A 21,123-nucleotide genomic window follows, 5' to 3' on the forward strand; every position below is an offset into this window, starting at 1 on the left:
TGAAAGAAACCATAGAATGCGTGCAAAAGGAAGAATGGACTTGTGAGCATGAGGAGGGAATTCATTTGAGCAAATAAATATGTAATGAGAACAACTGTACATCTGTTTATGAAAGAAGATCCTTCTGATTCTGTTACAGCTTCGTAAGGTTCAATGTGGAAGTTTCTCTTTACCCCCTGTTTGCTGGGGCTGAATAAGAAATGATTTCATTAAAGTAAACCAGGAACAAGTCCAAATGATTTTTTACATCTTGACTTGATTGCCTAAGAGGTACTTTAATCTCAGTTTTATTGTAACCTGGGCAGGCCATAAAGGGTTAATTTGAGGGGCGATGAGTAGTTCTGATCTGGGTGGTAGGAGTGGGCTGGGTTGTGGTGGCCTGTCACTGTCAAGCTAACTGCTTCCTCCCTGTGTATCTGTGGCATTGCTGAGCTGTTGAATCTTTTCAAGGAGAAAAGTGAAGTGTTTCTGTGGTTTAATCTTTTCACTGAAGGTGTATCTGCTGGGGGGAAAAAATACAGATTTTAATAGCTTCTCTTGTTTCTTGCCCATTTCTTATACTGCTGACCAATTAAATGGTGAATGTTTGCTTCACCTCTATGGAGGACTTCTGTGTAGACTCCAGTCTTGGATTATGAGTAACGTGTTGAGAAATGTCAGCATGTTGTTTAACAGTGTGCTTTGGCATCCAGAACCTGGAAGAAATCTGGTCTCTTGAGAATATTTGTGCTGCCTTTGTTACCTGTGTGCTCTTTGGCTCCTGACAAATGATTTCTTACCTTGAAATCAGTTCCAGAATGTTTATAATAAAGGATTGCTATATAAATCAGGGAGAAAGTAGTGGGAAAAAACGGCTTCCTGATATTCCCCTTGAAATATATGTCTAATTATTTATCTTCCTGCTATGAAATCTATACACCTATTAACACTGCAGAGCCTGGATTAGTTGGAAGGGAGAGGAACCTGCAGAGAGTACAGCAGCACAGCTGACTTGTTTATTGCACATACAAATTTCTCCATCTTTACCTTTTTGCTTCTGTCTTCCTAGGCCAACTGTTATTGATAGAGGGCAGAAATGCAGTGCTGTACAGGTCAGAGGTTAGCACAGACCTACAGAGAAAGGTATTTATAAATACAAAAGTCTGTGCAGTTCAGCTACCAACCAAATTGTGCTTAAAGCATTCAGCTCAAAAGGCACACGTCCTTTAGGATGTCTTCTTGGGATGACTTGTTCCTTCAGATGTTCCAAATGTGCTGTTTGACTTTTCTTATCTTAACAGGCTTATAATCTGCCTTTCCACACACAATGTTTTCCAAAACTTGAGGAAAAGATTTAGAGCTGAATCGGATTCCCCTCTCATCGCTCTCCAGATGGGCAGCAGTTGCTGTAATTGTCAGTAAAGGTCACATTGTCTGTGAGCTCTGCTCATTGTAAGGGAAAATGAGACTCCTTGCCATTCACACAAGCCTTTAGATTGATTCTCCGAGGTCCTGCAATAAACCCGGGAGTAGCAGGACATGAGCTGGTGGCATGGCAACACTTGGGAAGGAGCTGTTGTCTGAAAGAGTCTGGACCATGAATAAATTAAGATTTTAGATGTTTCTATCAGGTAAGTAGTCAATGTAAGTTGTTACCTTCTCTTGCCTGTGTGAAAGTTTTTAATGCTTAACCCTTAAATCTGTTTCAGTTTCATAAGGTCAGTATTTCTAATTCACCAGCAGCCTAAATAGTTCTGGTGAAGGCTAAAGATTAAATGGCCCATGAAATTCAAAGACCCCCCGTCACACATAGCCGAGATCATCCTCAATAAGGCTTCAGGGTCATATGTAGGATAAATTTCTGTAGCTCTTGAGAATTCTGTTATAAGAACAGAGCAGTGTTATGTCTGGAGTTATCAGTGTTCTTGTAATATGCTGGGAAAATAGGGGGAAGGGAAAGGCCAAAAGTTGAAAGCTTTGATTCCAATGAATTTGTATTAGAAATTATTTTATAGAAGATGTACTGAATGCCTGAGCAAGGAGGGCAATCTGTGGTGTAGGTTATTTTAAGATCAGTCCTTGGGCTTTTTTGGTCTCTTGCCCCTGAAGGACTGTGTGGCAGAGCTGGCAGCAGCAGAAACCAGCAGTGCACTAAGAGCAATCTCTGAAGGTTTAACAAATCTTCAATTATATTCAGTTTCTACAGAAGGAAACATCTTTATCTCACTGTTCTCGATCAGTAACAAAGTATTCCAAAGCTCAGTTGTTAATACAAATCTTTTAAGAAGCTTTTTAAAAACTGCAGTTATTTTAGCTAGAAGAGTACCAGGATCACTGCAGAATTGCATAGTTGCTGCCTTGGTGGAATTTTTGCTTTATGTTGTTGATTTTCAGATCAACTGACAGCAATATGATCTGCACCTTGCCCGAGCATCAGCCTGCTCAACATCACAATTCAATTGGACACATTTGTTGTTCAGTGCTGTAGCCAGAGGTGTGTGTTGTGTGCAGGGGAAGTTCACAGTGTAAACAGGAAATAAAAAATTATTTTAAAACATATTTTCAAGTCAGTGTTTTAAGTTCACCTTCCTTCTGCTGCAGAGAAGTGTTAAGGATCCTGTCAGCATGCCAGGCTCCATTATTTGGTAAACTCTTACAGTGTAAAAGGTCTCATGTGAAACCAGCTTTTAAATCATAGGCTCACAGAATGGCCAGGGTTGAAAAGGACCTCAGTGATCATCTCGTTTCAACCCCCTGCCATGTGCATGGTCACCAACCACCAGACCAGGCTGCCCAGAGCCACCTCCAGCATAAATACATCATAATGAGTCAAATTTTGGTAACCGTGAGTCACACAGACACAGTGCTGACAAATATTTGCTGGACAGTTTTTTTTTTCCTTGCAATCTGTGGTGCAACAAAATCAGTTTAGTGCTGCATCCTGCAAATCTTTATCCTATGAATCTGTAACTTTCAAGCTGTAGTGAATATGTCACTGCATTGTTGTGGTTCTTCCAGGCCTGCTTTAGACTTGCTGTATAAGTGTGGTGTGTCCATGCAGACATCTTGCAGCACAATTTTCCTTCACCTTCCTTTTGTTGCTGATGCTTTTCATATTTACAAATGTGGATGTGCTGCATACAGCGAGCGCTGTTATTGCTCACCGTGGTCAGAGAGGAGCTTGGATCTGTTTGCTGTCAGACTATAGCAGGTGCCATACAAAGACAGAAAAGGTATCACCTACTCTTCTGAGCTCTGCTTTCATTTAGTTAGCAGCTGACTTGCCCTAAGCAGAATTCCTGCAGAATGTTATGAACAACCTGGCTAGCTTCCTTTGTAGCCTGAAGCACCTCAATTCGGGGATTTGTTTATTTTGGAAGAAAGTTGGTTTTGTTGGCTTTTTTTTGTTGGTTTTTTGAATCTTTTTAGCTTGGCTTGCTCACAAATTGCCTCGTGTATCAGCATGAGATAGTTACATGCACCGAGCTTTTTGCTATCTTATTCCAGGTTGCTTCTCCTTGCTACTAAATGCTCACCTGCAAAATGCAGAAAGCCAACTCTGAGGCTGTGTTTTACAACTTCACTACCAACTCCAACCCTGAACTAATGCATCTCCACTTCTGTAGTTTTTCACCTTGAATAGTTACTCCGGTGGAGTTAAAAATGCAGTAGACCCAACAGGGTCAGAAAAAGACAATTCAGTCCTCAGTACTGTAGAGATGCCCCAGAATTAAAATACGACTCTACAGCTGTGCTCACCAGTTGCTTTTGTTTGCATGTTATTGTATGCTTACATTTATCCCATAAGACAGGAGAATTCATGAAGTTATTTGATCATACAGTGACATAGAAGCTTGTCTGGCTATGAACTATGCACTGTAATCCATTTTCAGCTTCATGTGTGACCTCCTAATTGAGGGCACAATGGAAATCGCATCGGACGTGATTGGAATGGACAGTGGCAGCCAAGCATCGTCCTGCAGTCTTTTGTCGTGTACCTCAAGTGGCTGGAGCAGACTGACATAACTACATTTTTCCTAATCCATGTCCGGAGTTCGTGCTGGAAGCAGGTGCCTGATCACAGCTAGTCAAGTAAAACAGTTCACAAAATCATCTGTGCTCTGTTTGATGTCTTTTCTATTGGCAAGATTCTACTAAATCTCTGATGTGTGCGAGGAGGAAGATAGAGGCAGGTCAGGAATGGATGAATTTCTGTAGGTGGAAGCATAAAAGGAGGATTCTCTGTCACTGTTGTCTTCTCATAAGCTGCTTTGAGCCTGGAGAAAGATGGTAATTAAAGTGGACAGAATCTTAAGCTTTTAACTTGCCTCCCCAGCAGCTCCAGGTTTCCCAGTCCTCTAAAATATCCATGCTGCATGCTGGTTCTGTAGCACGCTCAGCTGCTGGTACCGGATGGGTGGACAGAGCCTTTTGTTCTGTTCTGGCCCCGACCTTGAAGTCACAATCATTTGAAGCTGAAGGTGACATTTGGACATTATCATCCTGGCTGGTACAGCTACCTGATCATTGTCAGAAGAGGGCAAGACTTAACTAGCTGAGAAGTGTTTGGATGGACTGCATGCTGGTAACAAGCAGGAAAGGCTGTCTGAACGTGTACAGACACCAACGTGAGCAGAGCTCACACACCTGCTCTAGTAAATAATCCAGTTAGCAGGGTAGCACTGCTATGTATGTGGAGATTCATAGTGTGTGTCCTTCCACGTCCTTTCTTGTGTCCTTAGAGATTTAAATAGAGAATTTGTCAGCAAAAGCGCCTCAGCTTAAGTAGCGGTGAAATGGATCACAAAGAAGGAGGTCTTTGACATAGCATGGTCATCGACCTGGTAGAGCTTACAGCTCAAAGTCAACACCTTGAATTCAGCTTGGGCAGATGGAGCATTAAATTCAACTGTGTCTGGTTGCTGTAGAGCAAAGCCACGAAGCTATCTCAAATGCAAGTACGATTAGATAGATATCACTTAGGGATGTTCTAAAATGAAATGACACGTTCTGACATTCTTGCAGGAGATGCTATGCTGCCTTTGTGATCTGATGGATAATGTTTTCTGCCACCTGGGTAGAAAAAAGAGATCGTGTTTTCTTTCTTTAGTCTCCTATCTCAACAGAGTGCAGACTTGGTTCCTGTCTGGACCTGAATTAATCTTTATGAAGATCGTTAATACCATTCTTGCTCCAAGCTACTGAAAAGAGAAGGGGAGCAGCAAGGGGGAAAAAGAGAGAGATTAAAGGGAAAAAAACAGTAGGTTATACATGCATTTTCCTCTGTGCTGCAGGTTAAATAATACCCTATGCATGTGAAAGAGATACTGTGATTAAGGAGCTGTCAGGCAGAACAAGAGTTGGGCAGCAAAGGGAGCAGAGATGCTTGAGGGAAAAGGGTATGAAAATGTTCTAATGCTGAGCTCTTTTGTGCATATCTAGCATATGATGTGTGGCTTTGTGTGCCTTTCATTGAAAAAATAGCTATTCTACAGATATTCCGTTTTTCTTTTCCCTTCGTTGCTCAAGTATCTTTTCCCTCTGGGATGTCTCACTGGTTACTAGTGACATTATTTTAGAAAATGACCCAAATCTCTAATCTGAGCTGCTCCATCAGGGTTAGGATGCCATCTGATAATCTTGTACATAAATCATGGCTTTGGTGAGTAGAGAAGATGCTACCTCCTTTTTTTTTTATTATTTTTACTGTTTACTCAGGCAGAAAGAGTAGATCCATGCATGCTGCTTCACGAGAGAACTTGTGAGAACTCTTCAGCTGTTGCAGAGCCTCTGGAAGTGTAGCTGCCATCACATACCTCCTATTGAAATTGGTGAACAGCAGGCACTCACTTTTTAGCCAGGTCAGTATATATATTTGACCTATCCTGAGTTGCATTTTCATGCTGCGCAGACTCCAGCCATTCCCAGAGGCTGCTCCTCACACTGCAGGAAGGTGCCTGTGTAAGCTGAGCTTCAGACAGGATGATATGCCTGTCTCCTCTCATAAGCTTTTTACTTGCATTCGGTGGGTAATGTATCACAGAACTGGCAGTAAACGTGGCAGAACTTGTGTTGTTAAAATGCAATGCAAAGCTCTGTATTTCTGTGGCTTCCCACAGCAGGGGGTTTACAGCACCTGCCGGGCCGCCCCCCCCCCAGCTTCCTTGGCAGAATACAATGCACTGCTCTGCTTGTTCAGCTTCTGACTGGTACAGAATAGTGGCTAAACCAGAAGAGGAAAAGATAAGAAGGCTCATTGTCCATAATGAAAACAAGGAAAATCCTAAAATGTGGAAAACTACAGCAGGAATGGAAATGAATGACTGCTGAATGGAGGTCTAGGTGATAGGAAGAATGGCCCTTCAGACTGGGTGGGTCCAGCAGAAATGGGTTCTGCAGAAGTGCACAGGTAACCAGGACAGCAGAGCTTTCTAGGAAAGTTTTCTACCACTGATGTGAGGAAAACATGGAGTTAACAGTCTGACAGATACATTAAAGCAGAGCATGTTGGGATGGGGTAATTATTGTAAATCACTCAGATTCACTTACGTTTATTAGGTTGGATGGGGGCGGGGGGACATCCTTACCTTAGTGCTGAGTACAGACTGCAGTGATGTTGGCTCTGCTGGCTCTTAGCTCTCTATGTCTGTTTGTTTTGTGCTTTGCTAAAATGATACAGCTCCTTGCTGGCTCCCTTTTAAGGTGAGGCAGTGCCTTGGTGATTCATATTCAGCCTGCGGAAAAGCCACTGAACAGAATTCAGTGAAGTCTTCCTGCTGGTGGAGGGCTGACTCAGTAATAGATACAAACCTGTGCTGATCTTCAGTTGTTCCCAGAACAGTATTCCACTGCTTTAAAAAGCCTTTCCACCCCAGGACAGTTTGCCACTTAGAGAGACGGGGTCAGCGCTTAACCTCCTTTCTGTTGCAGAGCACAGCGAGCATTAAAACCAGCAGACAGACGTGTCCTTGCAGGGAGACTGTCTGCCTGGGAGCTCCCCACGGGGAGGCAATCAGCCCCTGCCATTGGCAAAGAGCTCTCACCCACTCAGCAGCATTAATCAGGGTTGACTGTTCCTCTTAATCCTCTGATCCCTTCCATAAGGACGACAACACAAGCATGGCGTTCATGTGTTATGCTCTTCTTCGCTGACAGTGGGCCTGGCTCTGTGGTTAGTGATTAGAGGGGTGGGTGATCAAAACGTGATTAGCAAATCTGCAATTAGAGTGAAGGCCAGGAGGGCAGGGGCTTACTGCGAGGAAGGGTCACAAGTGGTATGTGTCAGAATCAAAGTAAATATGTGAAAGGACAAAGGATTTAGCTGCACTCTTATCTGATGAGACTGTAAATAGCCAAGGTGCTGCTGGGAAGATGCTTTGGGCACTGGAATTTTAGAAAAAAAGTAGTAAGCAAGAGGAGGTTTTCCTCCTGGACCAGGTAGTTTTGAAAAGCACTTTTTAAAGCAACAGAGGTCGTTCATGTGGCTTAAAACATGAGCTCAGAAATTGAGATATCAATTCTTAATTGTAGTCCAGTTGCTTTTTCTGAGTGACGCACAGGAACTTAATGAATCATTTTCTTCAGCAGCTAGATGGCAGAGGTACTCACAGTGCCCTGCAGAGGTTCATGAGCCTTTAATATATCAGTGTGTGAAATGCTTTGGGACTTTGGAAGACTCAGACCCATAGACTGGTCTTGCCAGATAAGATGAATTTGAACGGGGAGTTCATGTCACGAGCAACAGTTTGCTTGAAACCAACGGCAAGACAAACAATGGCACATTTTGGCTGTTTTTTTTTAGTTTATAAAAAGCAAATGTGATGTGGAAAAGATGGCAACTAGAACTCTGTCTCAGAAGACCTCCTCAGTAACATTGATCTTGCATAATATTCTTGATTCTGAATACTCGTACAGAGTAGCATGTTTAAAATATCAGTTCTTGTGCATCCCAAGATTGCTTTGGAAATGGGACTGGTGGTTTGAGATATGTACGGTCATTTAATGGCAGGGAGTTGATAAATGCTGCCTTAATGAAAATAACACACAATTTCTAGAGAGGCTTTTGTCCTAGGATCTTAAAGTACTTTACAAACGTTTGTTAATGAAGTCTTGCTACATCCATGTGGAATAGGCAACTGGCATTAAATTGAGAGGATAAATGAGGCATAGGGAGATTAAAGGACTTGTCTGTGGGTGGAATCAGTCAGTGGTACTGTAAGGAACAGCACAGCAGCCCTGTCTCCCTTCTCAAACCTTCCTTTTGTGCATATCTACAGCAAGAGCTGTCTGAATGGGGTTGGTACAGTTGGGTACTGAGATCAGCTTGGGGTGGTTCTGGTGGTGCTGGGTTCTTTTTTGGTCTGTATAGGAAATAATGATGACAGCAGTCCTTCAGAGAGCCCTTGTAGATAATTTTGGTCTACTAGTCAACCTTCAAAATAAAAAGTATTCCAGATGGTGTTTTCAGGAAAGGCAGAGCAAGCTTTTTCAACACTGATGCTTGCCTACTGAGGTTTTATTTCTCTTCTTCCCCAAGGGACTCGAAGGCAATGCAGTACAATCGGGGGGGAAGAAAGAAAAGAAAAAAAAAAAAAGATGAAATAAAAACAGTAGTGGAAGCAGGCACGGTTTGAGGCATTTTGCCATAATAAACAATCCTCAGATTTCCTTTTTGGTAAGACTTGCCCCAGATAACAGTAAATAGTGAATGTCCGCTGCTGTCTCTGGGAATGAATGAGTGACATTCATTCTGCTGGGTGACACCTCTGCTTCCTGCACTGGAGATCTGGACCCGGAGGACCTGGGGAGGAGGGATGGTGCCAGACAGTATGCTGTTAATTTTCTGCCTGTTGCAGGAATACAGAATATTTTGATCATCCTTTTCCTCCTTCTCCAAACAAGCACATACAGAAAGGAATTAGTCTTAATGGAAAGAAATCTCGTGTAGGTGTTTGTGGAGTACACCTGTAACTATTTAATTAAGTCAAAGGAAGCTACTCACTCTGTTGTCTTATGGTGGTAAGCAAGCATTTTTTGTTCCTGAATGCTTCCTAGGAACATCCTCCCTGCTGAGTGTTCATTTGTAAATTGTAAACCATCTTGGCTGACTCTTTGTGTTAACTTTTCTCTCTTGTTCTGAAATGTCATTGATTTTAATGGCTGTCAGTGGGAGATGAGAGATCTTGCTAACAGTGGGCCATGATAACACTGCAGATAGAGCAGTGTGTGGAAGTGCTGGCCCCATCCGCACAGCCCTGCTGCTGCAGCAGTGATTATAGTGCTGCTTGTACAACTGGAGGCTTGTAATTTGGTTTCCCTTTAGAAGCCTTTGAGACTGCAGCCCAACAGGAGAGCATCTGCTTTTCTTCTTGCTGAAGAGCACTGCTGAACCTTCTCTGTAAAGCTCTCTTAAAAACCTATTGCTAGATTTCACTAATATGTAGTAATTTGGCTCCTTTTACCTACATAAAATTACTTATCTAAATAAAATGCAAGAATATTGTCTAACCGAAGGGGAAAATAAAGAGCATAAATGTGTTAATTACCAAAATACCAGACATGTAATTAATATGCCAAAGGAACAAAGAGCAAATGTACTAATAGCACATAATTGGACCTAAACTATACCCTTGGTAGAAGTCTCTGCAATGGAACTCTTGTGTTTGTGCTCCTTTTCAAATTAGCAGTGAGGAATAAATTAACATCCATTTTCTTGCTCTCACAAAGACAGAATCATATTGTGGGGCACAGTAATGAATTCAGAGAATGCCTTTACATTCCTGTATGGCTCTCAGGGATGGCAGTGCTAATGCTCGTAGCTCTGCTCTTCCTCACAGCAAAGCAAGCAGAGAGAAGAGGAAACGTCATTGTGTGACCACAAGTCCAATGAGTACCATGATCCTAAATATGAAATTAAATTGCATGCTGAATGTTTTAAACGTTGTCACCCTATTTGGTGCAAACATTGGAAGTATTTCTACAGATGTAAGTTTGTCTATCCATTATTTTATGTGCTGTATGTGACTCCATTATGTTTTCAGATAAATATGTAAGGAAAGGATTAGTCTGTGACCCAGTGGGAGAACTTAGGACAGAATGTGAAAGGCAACCCAAGGCTGCTTTTTTTGTTTTTTTTTTTTTTTTTAACACAACGTAAGTCACTTGTTCAGTTCCATGCATAAATGAGGAAGTTAAAGCAGTTGTTAACATGGCCAAGGCTTGCTGTGCTGCTCTTCAGAACAGGTTTGCACAGTACGGCAGCACAGAGCCACAGGAGTCTTTGTTTTCCATGGACATGCATTCTGGAATGGCTTGTCTGGAGTATACCTGACTTTAATTCTTTTATTGTGTTAGTGGGTGATTAGCACGATCGCTTTTCTGCTGCCTGTTTCTCTTGCTGTACTCTCTCCCTCTTTGTCTTCAGCAGTGTCTTACTGAGCTTTATAAATAATTGATTGAATGCTGTTGGGAGGCTGCAGTGATTTCGGGGATTTAGGAGGCCCCAGTGCTCCTTGGAATAAGGAAATCAATCTTATAAGGAATCAGTCCCATTTCATTCAGGCTCCGCTCTGATTCATCTCCTCCAGCTTATGATAGCTATTGTGGTACCAGATGGAAAGACAGACCTTTTTTTATTATGCCTCAATTTTCCTGAGGTCCCTAAGTCTGTTTTTTTAATCTGAAGTCTTGTTTGTGCACATGGTTCAAGGTGTTTCAGGGTGTTACAGCCTTTCTGCTTTCCTAAAAATGCAAATGGAAAAGCTAGAAATGGCCTTACTCTGCTGCAATGCACCTGTCATCACAGACACCTGCCTTTCTGCTCCTCAGAAGCCTCATGAGAGTGCATTAATTAACGCTTGTAAAATGCTTGGAGATCCTAGGATGGTAGGTGCTAATGAGTTGCAAAATATTATCATTCTGTTGCAGAATATGCAGCCTATCTCTTACAGCAGAAAGACTTGCATCCTTCCTTCATTGCTTTCATGCTTCTGGAAGCATATTTTGCAGGAGGAGGTAATTCTGAATGGGAAAAAAGTAATGAACAAGGTGGAAGGATTACTAATGCCGGTGCTTTTGTTGAGGAAGCAGTGCTTCTTCGCTTATTCCGTTTTCTTTTTGTCTCTCTGATAAACCCATACTTCAGTGGCTTGTTGAGAATTCTCTGAATGTTCAGAAATGTCAGGGGAGAAGATTTGCTGCTTCAGATTGCCAGGGCCTTCATTTGCATCGCCTAAATCAATTCTCACACATGATCAAAGCACTTCTAGAAAAGCTCAAGTGCAGGGAAAACCAGTCCCCTAATTCTTTCCCCTCTAATACATACACTCAGGTTCCAAAGCATTAAAAAAGACAAAAGTATCTTCCACCAAATTTAAAAATGCTTTAATGCCTCTTTATGTTGAGAAGATTGCAACTCTGTGTATTTAGGGATAGCAAGGCTAGAAAAGATGTAGGTGGGAGTGGAGGAACCTGGAGTGGAGCTGAAATGCAGCTTCTCAGAAACTGCTCTGTTGTCTTCATGTAATATTTTGCTTGGCTGTGCATGCAACTCTATCATGAGCTTAATTACTTTACAGCATAGTCTCTATGGCAATTGGTCTCCTTTCAGCACTGGTTTCAGGGCAGCTGTGATAAAGCAAATGCTCCATAGATGAGATGCAGCTGGGTTCTGGGTTTGACTTCTCTTTAAAAGCAATCATATTTGGGAGGTAAGCTAATATGCATACATTAATTGAAGGACTGAGACAAAAATAAAAACCAAGGCCAGTTGTATTCTCTTTAAATAAAGACCAGACCATTTTCTCAACCCACTTCCAGACTATTTGAAGCCTGAACCCTTTCCTCTCAGCTCTCCTTTGAAACAAGGGTCCAGAGTTGCTATCTAAATACAGCGCACATTCTGAGTGCATTCAGAATCAATTATGAGCCTGAGATGTAACAATCAGACACAGATTTGCTGGTTACTTCATTCAATGTGCCTCACATCCCTCCCTGTGTATATCATGCACTGTCTTCCTTTGAGCAGCAAGCAGGCTACCACATTCATCTTTACCTATCACCTTATCTTTTCATTTCTGGCTGCTCAGCTCCATTCTGAAAAGTGCAATAAATACGTGTCCCCCTGGGTCCTTGCAAGCTGGGCATTAGTCACACTGTGCATTTCAAGGGCATCAGTCTGATAGTTTTTCAGCTGTAACAGAAAGCATGTTCTGCCAGGAGCCATTTGTTCCAGTTTTGTTGCTTACTAATAAAATCAAAATCAATGTGTTTTTTGAGCTCGAGAAGCAGGTCGGAGAGTAGGAGGGAGATAGGTGGTAAAAATGAAGGTGCTGAAGTTGGTGCTGCGAGTTTCTTTGAAATAATGGCATGTGGCATTTCAGAGCAAGTGAGAATCTCTGGCAGCTTGTGAAAGGCAGCTACCTCTGGCAAGCAGCACAGTGGCTGTTTAACAGCAAGTAGGACTGGTGCATAGCTTCATATTGGGCAATTTAAATCCACTTCTGTTATATGAAAGGCATTGAGAGCATATTTTATTTGCTGCGCTTCTGGATTAAGTGCCAGTGGAACATCCGTGGTGACACGGATCGCTTTTAATTTCTCTTCTCTGCTGAGGATGGAGTGCTCCCATATCACCAGTTCCTCAACAACTGACGTGCCAGTTCAAACCAGTTAGTCATCTAGCCAAGCAAAATCATCTAGCTGAGCTTAAAATATGGCCTGTTGGCTTTACTGAATCAGTGCCTTAGTCACAGCTGCTTCGGAGGAGTTTTGCTCAGAGGAAGATGCAATCAATGCCTTCTCCTGCCTTGGAATTTGCCCAGTTTCGTCATGACTGATTCAGCTGATTAATTTCTCTGAGCTGACAGTGTCACCGTGCAATAAATGAAGCTTAACCTGGATTTCTTGTCTTAACAATGCCTCTTTTCTTTGGAATCATTCAGATGAGTCAGGATGGTAACACCGAAGTCCCTTCTCACTGTGGTCAGAGGTCCTTGGAGGTTTTCAGAAGGGTAACTGCGTGGTGCTGAGGGATGGAGGGGATGGAGATGTGCTGGGGTTGTGCTGGATGCTCTTGGTAATGTTTCCCAACCTTTATGATTCTAAATGTGGAGCGTTCTTCCCTATGTTAATGCGTTATGCTGAGTGGACTATGGGACAAATTCTGTTCTTTCCCTGCCAAGATGAATGAACTTGGGCTGATCTCCAGTTTAAAGGTAAAAATGTATTATTTTGCAGAAATTGTGTTTGATTATGGGTTTGTATATACCTGCATGCCAGTTGGCCGCTGATTTCCAAGCCCTCTTCAGATACCTTTTTATTGGTATTCAAACTCCATTATACTCCTAACTCAAAGTGAATACTTAGGCAAAAGATTGTTTAGATCATGCTTACACCAATGGCAATCACCTTAACCTCTTGCCTTGCAGATCCATACTCATGGGGTGGCTCTCCATGCATTAAGTCAGTGAGAGAGTCGTGCTGAGCTGGACAGCCCTTCTACTCTTCATACAAAAGAAAATTGGATGATGTAGCATGCTGTCAGCTGAAGCTGCGTTGGCAGAATGTAAGGACTCAGCTATCTGGCAACAGATGGGCTACAGGCTTCTTCTGACACGATCTGCCATCCAGCATATGTTAGGCTGAGAAACCAAGGGGGTTTAGACTGAGGCTTTACCTTTAAAAAAAGAAAATGTCTTAGCTGCTGCTGAGCAGGTGGCCTTACAGCATGCAGTCAATGGAACGAACGTGACTGCTTGGTTGCTTGGTGAGGGAATGGTTCCATAGCACAGGACGGAAACTGGAGCACCATTTGTTGTAGTGGACCATGACGTATTTCTCTTGAAATTCCTCTTCTCTGTACATCATCGTGCTGGCAAATTTACGTAAGGTTGGCTGGTTTATGGATGGAAAAGCCTTGGTGGGGGCAGAGCAGCCTCTGGAATATCCACAAGTGTCATCTTGCCAGTTTGACCTCTTGCTGCAAACAGTGTCTTGATATTGAAGTTACTGTGCTTTAGAATACACACCTCATCTCTGGGATCTTGAATGTTCTGGATTTTATTTTTATTTCCCCGTGGGAGTGGAATGGCTAATAGGTACGAAACACGAGCAGCCCTATCTAAGTATGAAACGCCTTGGGTGCATTTTCTCCGTCAAAACTCTGACTATGGCATTTCTTCTTCTCATTAAGCATCTTCTAATTGCAACCCTTGACTGGAACGCCAAGAGCTTTTCTATTACAGCACAGGTTTGATGTGATTTATTCCTATTCACTGATATTTTTTGGTTGCACTTGCAGATTTTCCCAGTCAGAACTTGCAGCCCTTGGCAGAAGTGTGGCATGGAGGGTTTCCCACAGCGCGGAGCGTTCAGGTGGAGCTGCTGCCGGTGGTAGCTGTGCATCCCAGCAGGGTGCGGGACTGGGTCCAGCAGGTGCCTGCAGGTTGCTCCGTGCCCCTCCGCTGCCCTCGCTGGTTTGGGTTAGTAAAACCTCAGCTTTTATTTTTTATAATTATTTTGGTGCAAGAGCACTAACAGCATATTTAAATGGCTCCATCGGGGCTTTAACTCTTGCCGCAGCGGTGCTCTTCTCGACAGTCCGTGCGCAGCTCGGCTACGGACAACCAGCCGCCTCCTCAGCTGCGCAAAAAACCCATCGCCGCGCCCCTTGCCCCGCAGCTGCGCCCGCGTCCCCGTCGCGCCCGGCGGGGCTCCTCCCGCCCCTCCCCCGCCCTCACATGGCTTCTCCCGCGCCCCCCGCCCGCGCCGTTGGTTCGCTCCCTCCGCTTGGTAACGGCGCGCGGCGCGGGGTGGGGAGGGGGGGGGGGAGCGGCAGCCATTTTAGGTGCCGCTCGCGGGGCGCCGCACAGCAGCGAGGGCGGGCGGGAGGGGAGGGGAGGAGAGAAAAGCCGAGCGGAGCGGGGTAGCGCAGCGCTTCTCCTCCCTCCCCTTCCTCCTCCTCCTCCTCCTCGGGGCCGAGCGGAGCCCTCCGCCCGGCGCACGCAGAGCGGAGCCCGGACCAGCGGGGGCGCCGCAGCCTCCCCGCAGCCGGGGCTGCGCGCTGCCCCTCACCTCTCCGCGCTGCCATGCCGCTCCCCGCCCGCCGCCTGCTGCTGCTGGCCGCGCTGCTCTGCGGAGGAGCCGCGGCCGCTCGAGGTAAACAGAGCCGCTGGCGGGCGAGGCTGCGCGGCACCGCGGGGAAGGGGAGGGCGAAGGGTGCGGGCTGCGGGGCTGAGGGAGGCGGGGGGAGCGCAGTGTCCTCCGCGCCCTTCGCGTGGGACGAGCCCCGCTGGGGGGGGCCGCACCTGCGGCGCCGTGACGGAGGGGCGGCGGCGGGGTTCACCTGCGCGCCCGCAGCCCGGAGGTCGTTCGGTGCTGGCGGGCCGGGCCCTTACGTAACGCCGCCTCAGCAGCACCCCGGGCTGAGGTCGACACTTGTTGCGGGGAAGGTGAAGCGGCGCGCCCGTCCCGTGCCGGGGTCGTGCCTTGATGCGAGCATCGCTCGCTCTCTCTCAGAGCTTTTGGAAGGCGTCGGTTTGAAGCCGTGCCGGGGTTCTGGCTTGAGTCCCCGCGGAGCCCAACCGTGAGGCTTACGTAAAGCACGCTGCGCGGCGGTGGGCGATAGCGGCCGGCCCGAGGTCGTTGGCGGTGGCCTCGCGGCCATCGATCGGCGCGGCGAAGCGGAGCCGCAGATACGCATTGCAGGGCTGCGCGCCGCTCGCGCACCTGAAGGTTATCCCGGGACCGCCCGATCGTGTGGCGGAGCTGAGAGCCGGCGTTTGGTTTGAATGCAGATTAGGAGCGTGGCTGGCTTTAAAATGGCTTGCGAGTGGATGGAGGGGAAGTTCTTGGTGTTAAAGACAAGTCGCTAGGGATGCATCTTGCTGCAGTTTCCCCGCGGAGGATCGAGAAGCTGCTCCTGTAATGAAGGAGGCTGCCAGCTGTGTAAATGTGGCCATAATTAACCCGCACAACATCTCTTTAAGTACAGCCTGTTTATTCGCCACTCTTCTTAGAGACAGATATTTATTTATTTATTTATTTATTACCACCCCGTTGTGGAAACATGGCATTGCATTAATGGGCTTTGCCACCATTTGAAAAACCAAGCTCAAAAACTGCTCCGAAGAAATCTCGATGTACCTAAAGGTGAAGGATGAGTTAAGGGAGCAGTGCTGGGCATTGGCCCTTCTGCAGCTCACCCAGGGCTGCTCTGCATGTCTTGTATTGTTAAACTCCATCCCACAAACCTGAGTTACCCAATGAGCCCAGGTTTGGCCCGGTGCACACCGTTGCCTTCATTCTGTGGTGTTTTGGTAGGTCTGTAAGAAGTGTTATGTGAAGCTCTGTCTAATGGCAAGGGAACTCTGGAGAATACTTACGTGAGGGAGAGCTGCTAGGGCTTCTTGCTTTCGTTTCTCTGTTGTTAGGAGAAATGTTTGTTTGGAAGCATTTATACTAAGCTTCCAGTTTTGTGCTGTATTGTCAGTTCCATTTCCTTCAAGCAGACCTCCCTCTATTTATAATCTTAAAAGTCCTTGGAAATGAGAGAATTCAGATTTATTTTGCATGGTAGAAAGAGAGTTGTGCTTGGCCTGGTAACAAGCAGAAATGGAGTAGAAATACTGAATCAGAGCGGTGGGTTTCATTCTCAAGTCCTGTGTATTCCTGTGCGTAGAGCAAAGTGATGAAAACCATTTCCTTTTGTGATAAAGGAAAGGAACAGAAACAGCTTTTGATGGATTGTGATCTTGCACAAAAGTTAGGTGTGAGCTTTAAGTGGTGTGAACCAATTTTAAAGCATATTTCTTTCTAGTTGATGCAAAATGTTTAATTCAGCTGAATTCATCTGGTAATTGGTCTGGTAGACCCAAATATTTCAGAGTAGTTTGAAGCAGTAGTTAGCAGGACATTGAGGTATTTTCTATCAAAGTGGAGTAATTTATCAACAGAACTGAATAAGAATTGGCGTGGTGTGGCTGTGCAAAGGAGAAGGCAGTGACTCTGATGTGTCTGCTTCTTCCATAGTTAGAGATCAGTTCGAGTATTATTCCTCTGTGCTGCTTGGACCCCATCTGCCTTACAGTCATTTAGGCAGAGTATTTATTAATCAAAGTAACAGTATCTCAAGGAAGCTTTGCTATGTTATGACTTTTTTTTTTTCTTCAGGAAGTTACTTGGTGCTATGAAAGTCTTGAATCCAAACCACAAACCACACTGTTGCTACCGCTGCTTTACTGCAGATGTTTCTTTGGCACGGTAACAGCCTGTGTAATGTGGGGCTGGTGGGGAGGTTTCCTTCTCCCTTTTAGAGGGAGGGAAAGGTAAGAATACAGAAAAGCATAATGAAAAGACAGCTGGGGAGGATGTTGGTTTTTTTCCCCCCTAAGCTTTTATTAAGTCAAAAAAACACTGAGAAGTAACCAATGCTAAACCTTCATGTGATGCATGGTTCTTAGGAGGGCATGGCAGATAATCATCTGTTTGGATCAAGTAACGAGCAGGAAAATTCATCTGTTTCTTCACTCATATTATGTATAAAATGTAACTCTGCTATGGAAATTGGAATGGAGGAGATGTGGTGTTCTGAGCTAGCGTAATGTACTGCGTGTTTGGGATGCTGGTGTGCCAGTTGTCTTCTCCCAGATCGTTGGGCTGCAAGCTGTGCTGTCTGCCAAGTTATCAGGAAAATTTATCAATAGGAACCTGGCCAGACTCTTAGTTATGGCTTTGGTTTGAGATCTCCATGTTTTTGTAGACTTTAAACCACCTTTTTCAGATCACTGGAAAGATCCATAAGTCTATTTAGAGAAGGACAGAAGCTAGGCTCCAGGACTTCCGTGTCTCATGGAAGTTAGCAGGCCTGACGTTAAACCCAGGCCAGGCCTCAGGACAGCATAATGTGATCACCTCATCCCAAAAGGATTGTTAGAATTCTGGTATTTGGGTTAGAACAGCTCTTTGTACTGTGGAGATGTAAATATCTAATAGCTCGGTGGCTCGTAGCTCTGAAGCTGTTTTGCAGGGTAGGAAAAAAACTTAAGTAGTCATTGACTTTTGTGAACAAAAGCACTTACATAGTTTTTCTGACCCTTATCTCTCATTCTATTAAGTTGTATTCAGAGAGGTCTGTATGAAATATTGTTTGTGATATTAAGGAGCATCCATCTTGTTGCATTATTGTTATTGTCAAAGACAGAAGTGATATCTTGAAACACGAGTGAGTTCAGTAAGTGGGAAGCCTTGGTCTTACATCTTGTTTTGCACTCCTGGTTCCTTTGACTCATGCTGCTTGACTCCCATTGGCTTCAATAGGAACTAAACCTCCTTAGGAGCCTTAAGAATGGATTATTGGAAGCCTCAGTGCCTTGGAAGATCTGTCCTTCTGTCCTTTGTTTGGAGTATTGGGCCTCATCTCGCTCGCTTTGTATTCAGATTGAAAACAAGTTGCTGCTAAAAGGAGTGGACGAGTAGAGCCAGAAGTGCAGGCTGTACTGAGGTGATGTTTGTTATTGGTAAATAAGATTACCTTTCAAGAGTGAAGTTGGAAAATACGACCACAGAAAGTGCTTTCTGTTCCTGCACTGTAACTGGCAACGTTTAAGAGAACATGGCATTAAGGTAATGGTTATGGTTAGAGGCTTATGTTTTCTGTTCTTAGAGCCCTTGGTTATGAATGTAGTGCTTGGAGGATTGTTGTGTGGATTTCAGCCATAAGCACTGATAATTTATAAAGGTTAGTTACCTCATGCACCCAATGTGTGACAGTTCAGCCCCCGGAGCATAAATCACAAGGGCTCCTTGTAAGGATCTGAGACAGAGATCTGAAATTGTGGGATGAATTCCCACCCCCTGCTTTTCCTTCAGCTGAGAATCTTAGAGGTTAGTGTCAGTGAGTGCCCATCCCTGCCCTTTCCCAGCCACAGTGCATCCCGCAGTTATAGCCTACAGCTTTTATGTCCCAGGAGCAGAAATTGTAGTTTGTCTTTCAAACCCATGCTATAGATTTGTGGTTTAGCTGCACTCGTGTTCAGTTTTATCCCATTGTTTATATGTGACTGCGAGATGAGTTTTGGTAAAAGTCTAGCTATGATAAGACCTACTTAAAGAAAGAAATCTTTTCATTATCACTGATGTATTTCAAGTTGTTTATATGCAAGGTTAATCCTCATCCTCTTTTGATAGAAAATGGAGGCACAGCTGTGAATTGCAGGCTGGTGACACTAGGCAGGAACGGAACACACTGCAATCAGACCATGCTACACCCTTTAAACTTTGCTTTCAGGGTGGAGAAAGTGTGTTTTCCTTTCTACATCCTTTTCTCCCTGGCAGAGCTGTTTTTTTCCTCTGGTTACCTACTGCACAACCCTGTTCTCTTACTGATGTTACTTGCAGTTTCATCAGAGCAGTACTGACTGATGCATATTCAAGGTAAGGCCTGTGGAGGTTTCATTGTCTCTGAAAGGCATGCTTGTGTTCTCTTGCACCAGGAGGCAGGCAGTTGTGCAGAAGATGCTCAGTAATCAAGATTTTTGTCAGCCCTTCAGGGCAGGAATCAAGGACTGCTTACTCAGTTCACTGAGGGCAATTCATCTGAATTGACAGAATATCTTTCTCTTCTTATGCGCTTCTGGAATTTTCATGAAGTGAGCTGGATTTTAAAAGCAAATGTTTTAAGTTTATCCACTGTCAACAGATGATGAGAGTGGATGTAGATGTCGCTGTCTAACTCTAATAGTTGTTATTGAGTTTGTTCAAATGTGTTTTATCAGTTAATTCACACAAACTTGTTTTGACATCATCTTGATCTGATTCTGAAGTTATGTAGCATGCCTAAGCAGCACCATATACTTGAAATAATTATCCAGTAGAAAAAACAAATACTGTCAGCTGCAGTTCTTTTTGGTTGAGGTGCCTCTAAATCTGCAGTTACGTAGATGCCAGATCCCACTTAAGTCAAATGAACTTTTGACCACTTATAAGGAGATAACTGAAGGCCTCCGAAGAGACTTGGAGAAGTGCATTGAATATGTTTGCATTCAAACAGTAGAACTGAATTCATTTGGTTAGTTTAAGACTGGAGCTTTTGCCTGAAATTTCCAGGCTAGCCCTGAACTCCATTGTCTTATCAACATATTAATTTGTGTTCGTTAATTCTAAGCAGCAGGAGAAAATGCTGCTAATTGATCTGATGGATTGCGTTCTGTAGCATCAGCCAGCTGTTGGAGGAGCATCCTTCCTTTAAGAAACATCTCCTTTCTGAGAACAGCCAGGAGTTGTTGATATTAGTTGATAGTTGATATTGGAGGAAGTTGGTCTCTTTGGTATTGTGAGAAACCGAGTGCATTCCCTTGGAGTGAATGGTATTTAAAAACCCCAGGTTCAATAGTGGTATTCTTTCTCTTTCCTCCTCTAGCTTAGCAGCAATTATCTTCAGGTCTAAGTTGGCCGTGGTGCTCGTGCTCACCTTGCAGATGCACATTCTGCCTTTATCTGGCAGCAATAAAAGCTCTAATGTGAGATGTGCTGCTCGATTTGCTGCTGGGGAAAAGGAGGTAGGCTGTCTGTTCTGAAAGAGATTTGGTCGCTGACCGCTAAGTAGAAGGCAGCTTGCCGTGATGTGCCAGGAGGCTTCCTCCACTTGACTGCATTCAGTGCTGGTTGGGATTTACAGCAGATTCCAATGGAGGCACTCACAAATAGTGTGAATATTGTATTTCAAGGGAAGCAGCGTAGTTTATCCCACTTACATGGCAGGAGATTAACAGCTCAGGGCACTAAGTGTCAAGCTTAGGAACAGACTGAGTGTTTCAGTTTGAAGTTAACAGTGTGGCTGTGGACAACTTTCTCTGCAGATTTCAGGAGTTTTGTAATGTTTTCAGAGGAAAAAAAAAAGTGAGGGGGTAGTTGTCAGTCCAGCATTTAACGTTATTGAAGCCAACTGACATCAGAATCGTTCTTGCTTCAATTCTGCAGTTGTTTCAAGAGAAGCATTGATGAATTACTCATAAGCTTGGCCTCATCTTTCAAATGCTAGCTTGAGAATTTCTTACACTGTGTGGTTGTGCTGGAGTCAGGAGATCACAAGTGCAGATAAGGGGCCTTTCCTGGATATTCAGCAATTAGTTCAGTGTGCGATTTAAA

General features: G+C 44.3%; 1 protein-coding gene across 5 annotated transcripts in view; it reads left to right on the forward strand.

Annotated features, from left to right (window-relative positions):
* The first annotated feature begins 15,065 nt into the window (after positions 1-15,065).
* CLSTN1 (calsyntenin 1) overlaps positions 15,066-21,123 on the forward strand; it is a 35,154-nt gene continuing 29,096 nt past the window's right edge. For 4 of the 5 annotated variants that reach the window (XM_042831689.1, XM_042831691.1, XM_042831690.1 and 1 more), the window contains exon 1: positions 19,383-19,410. In XM_042831689.1, the coding sequence (XP_042687623.1) occupies positions 19,398-19,410 (13 nt within the window). In that variant the 5' untranslated portion in view covers positions 19,383-19,397. Of the gene's footprint in view, positions 15,136-19,382; positions 19,411-21,123 lie in introns of those variants that run through there. The other variant, XM_042831687.1, reaches the window with a different exon arrangement.

Source organism: Centrocercus urophasianus, unplaced genomic scaffold (genome assembly GCF_019232065.1).
Source record: "Centrocercus urophasianus isolate 14NV4802_14NV808 unplaced genomic scaffold, USGS_Curo_1.0 seq_36, whole genome shotgun sequence".
Taxonomy (NCBI): Eukaryota; Metazoa; Chordata; class Aves; order Galliformes; family Phasianidae; genus Centrocercus; species Centrocercus urophasianus.